The 17,132-nt window shown below is 35.2% G+C and overlaps 1 protein-coding gene across 28 annotated transcripts in view; it reads right to left on the bottom strand.

Moving 5' to 3' along the window:
• The window catches only part of DTNA (dystrobrevin alpha), a 478,032-nt gene that overhangs the window by 9,015 nt on the left and 451,885 nt on the right, over positions 1–17,132 (bottom strand). For 27 of the 28 annotated variants that reach the window (XM_051970241.1, XM_051970242.1, XM_051970238.1 and 24 more), the window contains 4 exons: positions 8,347–8,506; positions 4,711–4,800; positions 2,970–3,138; positions 1,088–1,220 (listed from right to left, as the gene is read on the bottom strand). In XM_051970241.1, the coding sequence (XP_051826201.1) occupies positions 1,088–1,220; positions 2,970–3,138; positions 4,711–4,800; positions 8,347–8,506 (552 nt within the window). Of the gene's footprint in view, positions 1–1,087; positions 1,221–2,969; positions 3,139–4,710; positions 4,801–8,346; positions 8,507–10,766; positions 15,424–17,132 lie in introns of those variants that run through there. The other variant, XM_051970261.1, reaches the window with a different exon arrangement.

Here is a 17,132-nt window from a genome sequence, read left to right on the forward strand (position 1 = left end):
TAAGGGTGTAGGATCTTGAACTCAGTTATTCCTCTTTCTGAGGGCAATTCTCCATCTATTAGGCCCTTCTGCCCCTTCTTCTTTCCTATATTGAACCCAAATCCCTGTTATCTACCACCTACTACCTCCCAGAGTTTTCCTCTGGGGCTATGGAAAATACATGTAATCCCTTTCCATATGAAAACTCTCCCAAAAGCTGGAATCCCAAGATCTAGTAAGCCTTTTCTTTGTCAGGCTCAATGTCCTTAGTTTCTTCAAGTTATCAGTGCATCATATTTTGAGCACTTTTATTGTCCTCTACCTTTTTTTCCCCCACCTAAGAAGCTTTAAGGGACAAATATATTTCTAGTATTTCTGAAGGCTTGCTATATCTACTTCTATATTTTGATCTTTCAATTTTCCCAGACTTTTTCTCAGTAGAATATTGTACTCTGTCATCTGTCTTTTTATTTTTATTTTTTGGTGGGATGAAGGAAATTGCAGCTGTTCTTTGCCCAAGGTTACATAGCTAGTAAGTGTCTGAGTCTAGATGTGAACTTACTCCAAGGCTGGTGCTGTATCTACTGTATCACCTAACTGTCTCAGTCATTTATGTTTAGAATGAATCCATAAGTAGATTGTTTCTATTTTTCTTATAAAAGTGGGTACAGATAGTTTTAACTTACTTTTATTGCTTTTTCTCATGTGACAACTAATATAACTATTGTTTTTTAAACTGTGGGTTGTGACTCCATATGGGGTTATGTAACTGAATGTGAGGGTTATAAAAATTTTGACAGCACTGAAAAGTATTAAATATTCCACCGGGATTTAATTCTTTATGTAAAAGTAAACAAGCAATCCATCCATTTGTATGCAAATTTACTTTCATCTTTAATAAATGGTAAAATTATATGTATACCAAAGAATTGTTTTAAAATAAATTTCTTTATGATTTATTATTGGTAAATGTTTTATTTGTACCTATATATCTGGGATCATGTAAAAATTTCTCTGATGAACAGAGGTTGTGAATAGAAAAAGTTTAAGAAGCCCTGATGTAAACTAATAAAGAGAGGACTAAGGAACATGAATCTGATTGGTATACCTGGTAGGCTTCGTCTTGTAATTTCTGTTTCAGGTATTCTTCCATCTTGAGCTCATTTTCCAACTGACGGACAGAGTCATTTTCATAATTTTCATCTTCAGTTCTCACATAGGGGTCCCCATCTTCTGTAACCCTGAGAATGCAACAATAAAATTAATTGGAGCAAATGGATCTTGGGCTCAAAGAGAAATTGACTGGAACTAAGGGAAAACATGAGTAAAAAATTCATAGCAGATGTGTGTTTTCTTGAGATGGAGCATGGTTTAATGAGAAGAGCATTTGGTTTGGACTCAAATGAAACCTGACTTCATATCTTAAATCTGAAATTTAAGCTTTTTGATTTTGAGGAAATCACTTCAACTTTATAGGCATCAGTTTTCACATCTGTAAAATGAGAACAATGAATCATCCCTTCCATATTGCTGGGGTCAGAGATACTGCAACTCTCTGGAAATTTGCATAAATTTTTTTAGTCTTCCCTTTGTACTATTTGTACAAAGGCTATTTGTACCAGAGAAGAATCTGAATTATTATTGTATTAAAAGACAAAATATGCTGATATTATGTAATACCATACATATATTTTATGTATTTCTGAGTTTTTAAACTTTTTTGTGATATCTGTTGCTTTGCTTCTGCAAGACTCCCCCAAAATTCTCATTTAATTTCTTATGCCAACCTGGGAAGGGGAAAGTTGCAATGTGGGAGGGATAACATTAACATTCATACTATATAGCTTACAGGGTTCTTGGATGGATTTAGTGAAATAATATATGTCAGAGACTCTAGAAACTTTAGGGATTATTATTTTTAGCAGCAATTTCTTCCTTAGTTCTATCCACTTCCATCTTTGTGTCCTTGGAGTTTTATATTTACTTTCATAACTAATAAAAATATCTTTTGAAATAATATTTTCTTGTATTCAAGATCCTGAGGTTTTTATGTAGTTTTTTTTTTTTAAATGATAGACAAAAATCAAGGCTATTCAGTACACTGGGTAGTTTAAGCTTTAGTCTAAAGAAAAATGTAAATAATCAATAATATACCAATATGTCATTATGTAAAATAAAATGAATGTTTATTAAACAACAAAGTTTAATTCATTCTTAACTCATTCCAAAGAATAAACACACAAAATAAGGAATCCCAAAGCAAAGGATAACTATAACTATTATATTTTGACCCTCTGTTTTATATTCTGCTTACTAACATTTGAATTTTAAATAAAGAGCAATGATAATTTTAGGCTAACATTTTTTACAGAGGTAGTATAAACAGTGAATAGAGAAGGCTGACTTTTAACTTAGACATTCCACTCCTTCTGGCTGTGTGACTCTAGAGAAAGTCACTTAAGTTCTCTGTATTTCCAGCACCTTGCAAGGACTTATCAACTTATCCATAGATAAGTCAAGCTCTATATTGGTGGAAGGAATTTCATATTGTGAGTTCCCCAAGGCAGATCCTTTATAAATGGTTTTTTATGCATCACTTTTGATGAATGCCAATAATTTTATCTGGTTACTTTCTCCTTTGGTTCTTCAAAGAAGCTAAGCTTCTTCTTTGGGAGTCTATATAAACTTCTCCATTTGTTTTCTTTCCTAGAAATTTTTTATAATGACAGCAGATCCTGCTCAAGTTTTTTTCTAATCATAGCTATTCCTTCTAATATTAATGTCTTACCTCCTAATTCTCATGCATTTAAATGCACTTCAGTTTTTTCTCTCCATGAGGGTTAGATCATTGATGCCATCCGTTTTCAAAATTGAAGGAACATCTCTGTCTCCAAACAATTGATATTTTCCCTATTCACAATCTTTTATTATATTCTATTCTTATTTTTTTAACTTTAGAGGAACACACACCAAAAAGGGGAGATACTTACATATCACTGCGCATGGTCCCAGTGGCGGCTCCACTGTGAAGATAACCAGGTTTTCTGGCATGGATTTGTGCAAGGAAAGCCTTTTCAGAAGTAGGTGATGGAACTAGGTCATCAAATTGGGTCCGCCCAAATTCAGAATCCACATTACTCTCAGTCTCACTCCCTACCTCTATAGGAATAATTAAGAGATAAAGCAACAGAACAATTAGCTTTGATTTTTGGAAATTCCTTTTTCTACTGGCATTGTAAACAGTTTTAATATTTATCTAAATCAATGAATAAATATAAAAATCAGAGGTTGTATATAGGATTTTATGCTATACACTGAAAAAAGGTGGGATTTTTTCTTTTGGTCTGCTACAATTTACATAAATTTTAGACGCTTTCTCCTCCCCCACAAATACTCCATGGAATGTAATTTTGAACTTTAAAACTTAAACCTGATATAATAGCATGAACTTATACTTTTTAACATTTTGTAACATACATGTTGCTTAAAATGCCATTTGCCAAGTCAAAGCCAATTTTTGTTACTTTCTTGCTGTATGGCTCAGGGCAACTCACTGCCTTAGTTCCTCAATTACAAAAATGGGTATAAAAATTGTCTAACTCAGGATTGTTGTGAGGATCTAGAAAAATATTTGCAAAATAATTACTTAGCAAAATGCCTGGGCAGAATTGTTTCTTGCTTGTTTCCTTCTTTTTATTTGATAAGAATAGCTGACAACTGCATTGGTGAAGGAAAATCCCTTACATTAATAAAATCATGAATCCTTCATCTATTTGTTTCTATCACTGCACAAGCTAAGTTATAAAAGAAAGCTAGCTTCAGTCCAGTTCCCATACTCATTTTATATTAGGTCCTTCTATATAATTTTGTGTGTCTATGTTTTTCAATTAAGCATTCTATTATTTAAACTGTTTCTCAATAAGAATAGTAAATGTGAAAGACACAAAAGCCTAGGATCTTTAGACATTCTAATACTATTTAAATAATAAAATGTGGATTTTAATGTTAAATTTATAATGGTAAAAATAATAAAATTAAGTTTCTGATAGTGTTCCTCCCACTCCAAACTTTGGTGTTCAAATTTATGTTATGATACAGTTATCCGAATATCAATGAACTCTTCATTTATAAATAAATTTTTCAAAAAAAAAAAAGGACCACAAAAGCAATTTATTGAAGAATCTGGAGCTATCACTAATATGTGTGAAATAAATGGGAAAAATAAGGATTAAGGTGAAATTGTTTATTCTTAGTAAATTGATATTCTTACCATAATCAAAACCATTTTATGTTAGATGAGAAGTGAGGAGCAAAAAGAAAAGGAAGTAATGTGTTACAATGGAAAGGAAGCTGAAATTGGAGATAGAGGAGTGAGTTTGAATTCTGACTCTAACCCTTGATATGTGACCTTGGGCAAATAACTCCTCTGTCACTCAGTCTTCTTATCTTTAAAATGAAGGGGTTAGAATTGATATCCTCTGAGGTCTCTCCCAGCTCTAAATAGATGATCTTGTGACAGATTCTGGCTCTGGAGAATTTGTCTTGAATGACACATAAATTTTGAAAACTCAAGTTTGCCATTACCTTTGCAATGACCCTATGAATCAAGACAAAGTATACATTTTCTCCTTTTATTATTTTTCATTAAATTTGATTAATAATTATTAATTATTTAATTTATATGTCATTATTATTTAATGATGAAGACATGGGTAAAATTTAGAGTCTCACCTGAATTTAGCTCCTTCACCAGAGAGGACATGGTATTAGTGATGGAGTCTGCAGCCACAAGCAAGTCATTCCTTAAGTTTCTCCTTGTACCTTAAGTAGAAAAACATAACATAAAACACATGATTTTTATCTATTTCCATTTTTTAAAAAACAAACAACCTTCCATCCCCACAGAGCTAGTAAAATGAACAGACTCCTCCAACATCCTGAAGGAATAGATATTATTGGAGAAAAAAGCCTGGGTTACTTAGGACAAACAGTTTCATTTTTCCAAATACCATGTACATTAGTAATTTGACAGTCTCTGACTTCTGATTATACAGCTTTTAAACAAATCACCCACAAAAATAGTTGCAGTATCTGTATTCCCCTTTCCCCTTTCCCTCTTAACTTTCCCACTCCCATTTCTATCAGAGCATGTTATTGAAGTCCTCATCACCCAGGGGTTTCATAGCTACTGGTAAGACCATATTTTTAAAGCATGGGAGTGACTTAGAAAGTGTGTTCTTAGGGTTAAGTATATACTGACCCTGCTGGAAACATCTTTTCATCACAGTTCTTTCCTTTGTTTGAAGGTATATTGACTCCAAGGCAGCAGAGTGCATGAGTTTGGAAACATAACATTTTATTCATTGCAATACTAAAACTCCACCAACTCTACATCCCAAGGAAAGCAATCAGAACTCATGTGCACAATGGATAGATGAGGGAGGGATGTGCCTAGGAAACCAAGGACAAGGGCCTTAACTGCTAGATGATGCTCACAGACATAATGAATATCACTTTGCTGTGAACTTTCTGAAGACCATGACCTCCCAAGAAGCTATAGAATGTCATGACCAGATTTACAAAACACCAGGATTGCTTTCAATATCTCCTTAAGTATCTTGGCTAAAACATCCCAAGGCAGAAGTGCCAAATCAATCAGCTGGCTATATGTCACTCAGTATAGTGAAGACTCAGTGCTTGTAGATCAACATTTCAGTCAAACTGTTTCCTGCTTCTGGCCCTACTAAATATCAATTTCCAGTGGTGTTGGAACTCTGAATACATCTTCACATTAAAAAAAAATCTCCATTAAGGCTATGTTCTGTAGTATTATTAATATTGAATTAACATTAATGCTGTACTAACACTATAGATTGCTATTACTATTGTATTTCAAAAGCACTCTAGAAGTTAAAAAAGCATTTGTGGAAGGAAGCTAAGAGGTGCAATAGATAGAACACTAAATGGAGTCAGGAAAATCTGAGCTCAAATCTCGCTTTAGATTATTAGGAGGGTGATTCTGGGCAAATCACTTAACTGCTCTTAGTCTCACTTTCGCCATCTGTAAAATGGGAATAATAATAGTACCCCCATTCCAGGGCTGTTGTGAGCATCATTGAAATAATATTTGTAAAGTACTTTAAAGCACTCTATAAATTCTGGCTATTATATAATCTTAAGACCTCATGATTTAAATATGAATTCTATGGGAAAAATATACTCACCTGACTTATGAATGAAGTTCTTTTGGTAAGCTGAGAATTAAACTTACTTTTAAATATAGCTCTTTCTATCACATGACTAGTTATTAACTGCAATATAACTTATACTTGTTAGTCAAAATTAATAGGTATGGCTAACAAGCTAAATCTGGATGAGAAATGATTTAAATTTCTATAAAAACAACACTGGAGAAGAGGAAGAGAAAGTAAATTTCTTCTATATCACAAAATATTTATACTTGTTTTTGCATTAAGAAGCACACACATTATGTCAGGGCTCTGTACTTTGTTTCATACACTACTTTCATACTTTCAAGCCCTTTAAAAAAAGTGCTAAGAAAGGTGTGAGTTCATCAGATGCTTTTATCACGACCATCCTCATATCAATTATTGAGAAAAGAGATAAAAGCTGTTTCTGAAGTTCACTTCATTTAATAAAGTTCTGTGAGAAGAGGGAAAAATTCAGGCATCTATACATTACAATAAACCTCTACTTGTCCATCTCAGGAGTCTTAAGCTCACTCCCCTGTGCAGAAAATAATTAAGCTGCTGGGCTATCTGCAAACTGAATCATCTCAGTCTTTAGTTAGTTATCAGTGAAAAGGGTATGAGTAAGAAATGAAGAACTTTAATAAACTGTTCTCATACCCTAGAATGTTGACTTTGGAGCAGGATAGGAAAATTAGCTAAATTAAAAAAAAAACCAGTAAGTTCACAGAAAATAGCTTTGAATAAGAATGGTTATATTGTTCAATTGTGTCTGACCCTTCCGGGTTTTCTTGACAAAGATATTGGAGAAATTTGCCATTTCTTTCTCCTTCTCTTTTTACAGATAAGTAAACTAAGGAAACAGAGTGACTTGCTTTGGATCATACAGCTAGTAAATGTAGAGGCCACATTTGAACTTAGGTCTTTTTGACTTTAGGCCTAGGGCTCTATCTACTGTGTAACTTAGCTGCCCTAAGAATGGTTATACAGTGAAGTAAATAAGAAGTAGGACATTTTTTTTACTTCTTTGAAAGTATTTGTACCTCTTCTGTTACCTCTTACTGGTGTCTTCATTTTCAGATTATTTTCCATTATAGTGCATATATCTTATAAGTACAATTTTTTTGCATGTTGTCTCCCATTAGACTGTGAGCTTGAGGACAAGATCTGTGGTTTTGTTTTTCTTTCTATCTCCAGAGCTTAGCACAGTGTCTGGTGTATACTAAGTACTGAGTAAAGGAATGTTGACTGATTGACTGAATGCTACTAATATGACATCTTATGTTTTATCAAAATATCTGAGAAATCAAAGGTTTTCACTATAGTACCAAAAGATGTCCACTTAATGGAGGATGTAGCAGAAAGGAAGAATTATCTATAATCAATTTGGGGCAAGAAAGTAGAATATGCCATATTATATTGCAAAGCTCTCATAAATTTAGATCAGTCTTAATCTAGATATCATGAACTTAGATTTTTTTTTTAAATAACAGCCTTTTATTTTCAAAATTTTTGCAAAGATAGTTTTTAACATTCACATATGTTCCAAATTTTTCTCCTTCCTTTCTTCCTTCCCCCAGACAGCAAATAATCCAATATGTGTTAAACATATGCAATTCTTCCTTACATATTTCCCCATTTATCACGTTACACAAGAAAAATCAGGTCAAAAAGAAAAAAAAATGAGTACAAAAACAAAAAACAAACAAAAAGATGAAAACACTATGTTGTGATCCACATTCTATCACAAGTCCTCTCTCTGGATGCAGAAAGCTCTCTCTGTCACAAGTTTATTAGAATTGGCCTGAATCACCTCACTATTGAAAAGAGCCACATCCAACAGAATTGATCATCACATAATCTTCTGTGTACAATGTTCTCTTGGTTCTACTCCCTTCACTTAGCAGCAATGAATTTAGTTTTAAAAAACATTTTGATCAGCACATTTCACTCTAATTGGTATTCTTGGCAATCCTATGTATTTTATTGTATGCATTTAAAAACATCAGATTTCTGAAAAGGTGACCATGTATTTTGTCTAACTTGCAAAGGGGTCAATACTACAAAGAAATTAGGAACCTCTGGGTTAGACACATTGCAGCATTTAAGTGAATTGGCCTCTAGCAGTCCAAGCAAGATCCAAAATCAGGTCACTTACTCTGTGCAAAGGCTTCTTGTACATCTCCTCCTACCCCTGTCAGAGAGTCCTGAGGTGTATGAGTTGGGGTGGAGCAGGCAGAGGCTGATCTGATGGGCATAGGAATAGGCCTGCTTATAGTGTGGCTTGGAGAAGAACGTGGAGATCCTGCCCCTTGTGTCTGGAAGGACAACACAAGTTGTTAATTTATTTTTACATTAAAAAACTGAATGACATCTGTAATTTTTCTGTAATTTCCAATAAATAAGAATTATTAGATAGAGAGACGGCATGATGAAATAGATTAGGCACTGGGCCTGGAGTCAGGGTTGAAATCCTGTCTCAGATACTTACTATGTCTACGATGCTGGACAAATCACATTATTTCTCTTATCTTTTATTCAATTGTAAAGTGAAACTATTACATTCTTTAGCCTCCAAAGCTCCTTTCAGCTCTGAATATATAATCTCATGTTAAATTAATTAAAATAAATAAATAAAATTAAATTAATCTACTTAATCTTAAATCATCATAAGAAGATAAAACATTTTATATCCACTTTGGGAGGAATTAAATATTATACCCACTAAGTGAACTAGGTCACCTGCTTGATCCCTTTTGAAGTTTGTTAAAATGTAGTACCATGGAAATTGCCTTCTACAACATTCAGAAATAGCCTGGTATAGTAGAAAAGAGCAGTAGCTCTGAAGTCAAAGGACATGGGTTCAAATCCTATCTCTGATAGCTTGTGTGATTTTCAGCAAGTCATTTAATTTCCCTGGGTCTGTTTCTTTTCCTGTAAAATAAGGAGATTTGGACTAGATGGTTTTTGAGATCTCTTCCAGCTTTGGCTCTTAATCTCTGGTTTAATCATTGGACACTGGTTCCTCAGAAGAAATCTCCTTTCCCTTCCTCCAAGGCATATTCTAGAAATGCCAATAATAGATTTAAAAATAGAAGGAAGGATCATGGCTTTCTTAGGGTTTAATAAGCTAGCCAAGAAAAGTGTTCTCTCCAGAGGATGAATTTTCTGTTAAGACTTGGGTTGTGAGCTACATGAGTTGAGTGAGTAAGTACTTGGAGAACTGAAGAAGGAGAATAAGGAAATAGTCAAAGAAACAATTCTGAGATAGTCACATAGTGAGCAGAAAATAGTTGAAGAAAAATGACAAACCTTAAACTGGATAATAAGGACTTTAGGAAACATTTTGCTTGTTTTAAATGACTAGTGAACAAAACTAGTCAGTCATATCTGAATAAAGAAGATATAATGGTTTATTGTTACATATTTTGAATCCTTCCTGATGTAAGCTGGCTATCTTTTTCTGTTCTTTTTTTTTTTAATTTGGTATTCAGTGCAATATATAAAATTTAAAAATAATAATACTAAAAAAGAAGATACATTAGGTCTCCCAAGTACAAAAAAAAATTAGATGTTGAATAAATTTCCAGCAAAGAGAAATATGGATGTTTCCTATCTTGAGAGTCATTTATGCTAAAATTCAGGTGTTCATTATCCACCAGTACTGGAGATATTCACTAGGTAAGGTAAATAAGTATTATCTACAACATTTGTAGATAGTAGGTGTAGATAAGTATTATCCTGCTTGGGTACATTCAATTTCAATTTTTGTTATGGATTCAGTAGCATGATGCAGACAAATTGTATAGCATCAATCTTGTAAAATTCCAGGCCATCAGTTCCGTAGAGTTCAGCAACATATATAAAAATGTGATCTATACATTGAGAAAATCCAGTATAATAAAACAAGAATTCTCAAGATGGCACAGAGCAAAGCATTTGTCAACTGAACTATACAGGATTTCCAATCACTTCAGAGGGTTTTGTTTTACCCACATAGAAGAAAGGACTTTTATTGGCATTCTTTGCTCCATATAAGGGGATTTGGGTGTCAAGGGGTTTAATTCTGTTGTTATGATAGCATCAGAGGCATTGCTGGTGACCAGTCTGTCATTATCATAGTATCCTTAGTAGAGGGACTTTTGGAGAAGGAACAGAGTGGACAATTGCATTTTTGTAGAATCTGCTTCTCCCTTCCTTCAGCATTCCCTTTGCCTTAAGGGACTTCTCTATCCCTTGGATATAAAAGTTACCCAAGGAGTTACACTTCAGAAGTAAAAGTGGCAAGTATATTATATTATTATGAGGCTCAAATTTGTGATTTCCTTACTGTTGGAAACACCTGGTGAAGAAATTCTCTCCCTGACCTGAGATCTTCAATTATTGTTATGTATATTGTGCCACCTAAATGCTCATTTAGACTAGCTAAAAGGTGTATGGAGGGGAAAGAGGTACATGCCAGTGAATATTCATCCTTCTTTAATACATCTTGCTTTAATTCCCCTACTATTATTAACCGTTGGCTAACGCTTAATTGAGTGACTGAAGAACACTAATGTAACCAAAAGTATCCTCAAATTCTTTTTTTTTTTTTTTTTTTTTTTGGCTAAAGCAATTGGGGTTAAGTGACTTGCCCAGGGTCACACAGCTAGGAAAAGTGTTAAGTGTCTGAGGCTAGATTTGAACTCAGGTCCTTCTGACTTCAGAGCTGGTGCTTTGTCCACAGCATCACCTAGCTGCCTCAGCCGTCAAATTGTTAATCATCTAACCACCATGAACTCATGATCTAGAAGGGATTGTGAGGGTTGCAAATACTTTTTAAGTATGCAGAGTATGTCAGCAAACAATGCTTTTTATACCCTTGGCCATATATGACTGAGGATAGTCCCATGAACAACAGCTATCCATCCCTGGAATCCATTCACTTCATTATGAATCCAATTCATTGGGTTATGTGAAGAACCTAAGGGAAGGAACTACTTGGCTAATACAATCAGGCAGGAGGCCTAGTAGAATGTATGGAGGGTAAATAGGTTAATCCAGAAAATAGGAACATCTACCAGCCTTGTGGAAGACCATTTTTCAGAGCAATGGGAAGGGGATGGATCCTTCTGCTATTTTAAAATTCTTCAGAGCAAGATGATGTAGTAGAGGGCAGATCATAGAGTTCCCTTCACTCTAGAGGTGGCCCTAAAGTATCTTTCCTTTTCTTTCCATGCTGCCTTTCTATTTTCTAGCATATTCCTAATGTTTACCATATGCTGACTTCTGCCTACTCAAAGGTTCCACTGTTCTAGACCACCGAGGCCTTGGTTTCATTTTTAATATCTTATATCTCAAAATTATCTCTTTCTATCTTTTCTTTCATCTCAATCAAAACTCCCATTCTTTCAGTTAATATTTCAACTAGCTGCTAGCAAGAAAATAATCTTATCTGACAATTGCCCATTTAAGCATAAATGATTGATTACTTACTTCCCTTAACTATTCAAGAAATATTTGAATTTTTTAAAGAGGAGGTTTAATGACCAATTAATTGATATAATTTCAGGCATTGTAGGGAAGAGAGTTTTAAAAAAATTTTTCTTTCTTAAGGTCTTCACAGAACCCTGTTAAAAAAACAGGACTTCTAAACAACATGATTCCTTCAGTATTACTGAAGAGCTAGGATTCCTTGGTGGGTGGGACACAGAAGGAAGAAGAGTTGGACTCTTTTGTCCTCTTATTATGTCCTTATTGTTCTTAAAATAATAATAATGATAGCTAATATTTATGTAGTATCTTAAAGTTTCAAAGCATATATTATCTTATTTCATTCTCCCAGTTCTGTAAAAGTTACTATTTTTGTCCCTATTGTACTGAAAGGAAACAGACTGAGAGAGGTAAGTGACTTTTCCAAGATAACCTAGCTATTAAGTATATGTGGCAGGAATGGAGCTCAGATTTTCTCCACTTTTATTACCAATTGATTCCAGAAATACATTCTGAATCCATTCCATGAGGTATCCTCCATGACATTTCTAGGTATAACCTCTTCTTTATTTTCTTGTTCTCTTTGGCACCTTGTGATCTTGAGCCCTTGCATCCAAATTTCTACTTTTCCATATACAGATTCAAGTGAGCAGCCCTTTGCATGAAAGCTGAGCCAGGGATAGTCATTATTGGCCATTGTAGGTGAATGCCTCTGAACCAGACATTTTATTTCTTAGTACCTGAACCATCCAAATAGTTTCTGGAGCACACCCCCTGCAGCTCCCTTGTTCCATTCCATTAATTATTATATTAATGTATCAATTCTTCACTATACCCTCACCCCCCCCATATCCAATTAGTTGCAAAGGTTTATCAAATTTATTTTTATAACATCTCTTTCATAGACCTCCTTCTCTTTTCTGACAGTATCATCCTAGTGTACACACATCACCTCCCAGCTTGGGCCATTGTGATAGTCAACTAATTGTTCTCCCTGACACAATCCTTTTCCATTCCAGTGTATCTTCAACTTAGTTGTCAAATTGAGCTTCCTAAAGTGCAGGTCTGAATATATCACTCTATTGCTCAATAAACTCCAGTGGCTTCCTTTTACCTTCAGGATCAAATATAGAATCTTTTGTTTGGCTCAAAGCTTCACAAACTTCCCTATCCCTTCCCTTATGTACTACATGATACAGTGACAATGACTTTCTTCCTCTTCCTCAAATATAATACTCTGGCTCTCAACTCTGGGCATAGTCATTACCTGTCCTTCCATGAATGGAATCCTCTCTCACCTCATTTTGTTCACTAAATCTTCCTGATTTTTTTCCTTGTTCCAGCCTTTTAACAAGAAGCCTTTCCCAATTACTTTTAATTCCAGAACCTTTCCTCTATTGATTATTTCCAGTTTATACTCTATGTAGCTTATTTGTAATAGTTGTTTGCATGTTGTTTGCCCCATTAGATTGTAAGCTCCTTGAGATCAGGAACTGCCTTTTCTTTACTTAGCACTTCCTCTAATACTTAGCAGAGTACTTGGCACATAGTAGACACTTAGTATCAACCAACTGACTAAAAAATTAGATGGATTATAATTTGTAAGGCACTATAAGTACATTTTCCTCTAGAAAGGATTACATGATTAAGGTAGGAAAAAAATTTTTTTTATTAAGGAACAACAGTCCAAATAGATCAATAATATAGATCAAACATTTTTTGACAACAGAGCTAAGAACAAAATTGACTTATGGAAGGAGGAAACCATGTATCGTATTTAGGAAGTTTAAAAATAGTTATCTTCATAAAGCATGAATGAAAAATTAATTTCTGTGTTCAATCCTTTTGGATCCATTCAATTCACATTTATATTAATTTAAAAAACTTTTGCACACTTAATGATTTTTTCAGAACTTTCCAAGAAGTATTTTGATTTTTACTTAATACCAAAGGTAAGGTATGGCTTTAAGAGGAATAGCTAAATTCACTCAGCACTCAATTCATTCACTCACTCACTCAACACATGTTTATTGAGCAGCTACTACATGCAAGATGCTATGCTAGGAAATGAAGGGGATACAAAGATGTATAGACATAATCCCTGCCCTCAAGGGGCTTACATTATAGTAGGAGAGATAAATCATGAACATAATGAATTAGAATACAAAGTAGAATGTGCTAAGTACATAAGAGAGGTATAAACAAAGTTCAGAAGAAAGTTTCAGAAGAAAGACTTCATGGAGGAGTTGGCATTTGAACTGGCTCTACGATTCTGGCAGGTGGAGTTAGGGAGAATGACATTTCAGGTATAGAAGGAGGATTATGGGCAAGGTTATGAGTAGGAAGGTACAAGTTATGTTCAGGAAGTAGTAAAGACAGTCTACTGGGAGTATTAAGTACACAAGGGAGAATTGTGTGAAATAGGGCTGAAAAAAGTAGGTTAAGTGAATCAAATTCTGCAACAACTTGGGCATGGAGTTTGAATTTTATGTAGTAGACAATGGGGAGCCAGTAAAGCTTCCTGAGCATGGTAATGGCATGCTCAGAACTATGTAGAAGGGGGACAGCATGATGTAACAGAGAGTAGAGTGGTCTGGACATCAGAAGATCTAATTTTGCATCCCAACTTTGTACTTATTATCAATGGGTCCTAAGGCAGTATGACTATCAGGAAAAAGCCCCAAACTTGAAGTCAGAAAGATCACAACTCAAATTTTCCTTGCAATACTTACTAGCTGTTGGATCACAGGCAAATCACTTTATCTGATTTAGCGTCCTCATTTTGAATATGGGCTTAATTGTACCTACGTCACAGGGCTGTTTTGAGGACTGAGATTATGTATGTGAATTAAAGCATGTTGTACTTTGCAAATATCAACTATGACTTATGAGGAAAACAGTCTGTAAACCTTAAAGCATTAAATAAATGTGAGTATTTTAGTTTTGTTTTGGTCCAGACCTATGATTTCATCTGTGTGAAAAACTACCAGTCTCCTTCCTTGATAAAAATCAGATTCAATGGTCACTTCTAGTATTAGAGTTTCCCTGGAGTATTTAGAAGGTAAGGGAGATGCCCAGGGTCACAGTCAATATGTATCAGAGGCAGGATTTGAATTCGGGTTTTTCTGACTTAAAGGTCAGTTCTCTATCTGTTATTCTGTGCTGCTCCCCACTATTATTAGAAAGGTTAATCTCATACCAATGTGTAGGGTGGATTAGAGGAATAAAGAGGGAAGAGGTAGGGTGGCCAATTAAGAGAAAAGTCAATGGACCTAAACTAGGGAAGTGATAGTGGGGAAATGAAGGGAAGGGGTAAAAAAAGGGAAGAGAAATTAAAGCAACAGGATTAACCAGGTTTGGTGACGGATTATATGTTGGTTAGGGTGAGTCAAAGATGACTCAGAGGTTTTGATATGGGGTTACTAGAAGGAAGATGGTATCATGAATAGAAATAAGGTGAGGAAGAGCAGGTTTGAGGGAGGGGGAAGATGATGAGTTGTTTTGGATATGTTGAGTTTGAGGTGTCGGCGAGACATCCAGGTGGAGATGTTCAGTAGGCAGTTGGAAATGCAGATCTGGAGTTCAGGAGTGAGGTCTGAGATGGAGATAAATATTTGGGAGTCATCTGCATAGAGGTGGTAGTTGAAACCGTGGTAGTGGATGAGATTGCCAAGGGAGAAAATGTAGAGAGAGCAGAGAAGAAGGCCAAGGACAGAGCCTTGGGGAACACCTACAATTAGGGGGCAGGAGGAGGAAGAGGAGCCTGTGAAGGAGACAGAGAAGGAGTGGTCAGAGATGGAAGAAGATAACCAGGAGAGTACAGTGTCATGGTATCTAAAGATATTAGTATTCTCAATGCCCTTTCTACAAGTGAGCACTATAAATAATCAGTGGCAGGATTACTTTGCCACTGGTTATTAACCTCCCCCGGGTTACTGCCTCTGGATTGAAGAAACAGAGTGATAGTGCAAAGAGCACTGGATTAGAAGTCAGAGAACTGGTTCTGTTACTGATTACCTGTGTGACCTCGGGCAAGCCATTTCAGTTCTTTGTCTCAGTTTTCTCATTTGTAAAATCAAGAGGGTACACTGGATGAACCCTAAGTGTCCCTTTCAGTTCTAAATCTTTGATTCTAGATTGCTTCACTTTACCTGCTTATCTTTATTAACTCTGAAATGAAAGTCAAGGTGGTTTAGTTGGATTTGATTTCAGAATCAAAACCTGGTTCCAACCCATGCTGGCTTGTGACCATGAACAATTCACTGCTTAATCTCACAGTGCAACTTGCTGAAGTGCTAACTGCAGAATTGATACTGGTCTATATGATTAAATGTTTTCTTATTGGGAGCTATCTAATCAAGAAGTCATGTATGCAATAAATAGTATTAATGTATTGAGCCTTGGACTTCCCAGGTAGTGCTTGCATTCTACATTCTTATTCTGTCAGCTTGGCTTTCCCTCTTGTAGAAAATGTGGAGTGCCTCATCAATTCTCATTCCTGGGAGAACACATTTTTTTCTAGGACTAGGGGTTTAACTTTCTTAGCGTTGTTCTATTCCCCCAAAGAGGGGGACTATCCCACTTGCCTTGTTATACTGTTAGGTAAACCACCCTTTCCAATTGTTCTATTAATGGCACAAACTAGCTTTAGAATCTAGAGCCAGAAAAAGTCAGCTCTATAAGATTCTACCTTATCTAAATGGCCTAGGGAGTATAGAAGGATGGATTTGGGCTTGGTGATACTCCATGACAAAAGGGAAGATCATGATCAAGGAGACTCTGCTTACCTCTACAAATTTTTTGCAAGAGATTAAAGAGAATAAATATAGAGGAAAGACCAATAAATTTGGTGATTAGGTAATTTGGAATAAGAAGTTAGTGAGAAGTGGTGCAGGTATAGATAATTCTAGGAGCCAAATATTGAAGAGAAGAGAGATTACATGATAGGTTGAGTGGAATAGGTTGAAGGAAGAGATTTTTTAAGAAAAGGGAGAAATGGAAATCATAGAATAATATATTTAGAGCTGAAGTGACTTTAGGGGGTCATCGAGTCCAGTCCCTTCATTTTCTAGTTCATGATGTAGGACTTGATTAAATAAACAGTTACTAGCTAATAAGTTAGTACCTGAGTTAGAAATTAAACTGAAGTCTTTGGTCTTCTGACTCCAAATCTATTGCTCTTTTCCCTATATCACACTGTTCCTTCTTTATTTGAAAGCAATTGGGATGAAGCCAGTGAAGATGGTGCCAGGTAGGAGTGATGGAATATGGTCCAGCAGGGGATGGGAATAGATCATATCAAGGATAGAGATAGAGAGGTTAACTCTGTATTTATTAGATACGAGGGGCATACCTATTCATCTGAGACAAAAAGGAAAGAAGAGGGAGTGGGTGAGGGGTAAAAGGAATTTTCTGATTGAGATATGGGCTCCTGGGAGAAAGCAGGTTAAATAACTCAATCTAAGTTAATAG

This window comes from Antechinus flavipes, chromosome 1, assembly GCF_016432865.1.
Source record: "Antechinus flavipes isolate AdamAnt ecotype Samford, QLD, Australia chromosome 1, AdamAnt_v2, whole genome shotgun sequence".
Taxonomy (NCBI): domain Eukaryota; kingdom Metazoa; phylum Chordata; class Mammalia; order Dasyuromorphia; family Dasyuridae; genus Antechinus; species Antechinus flavipes.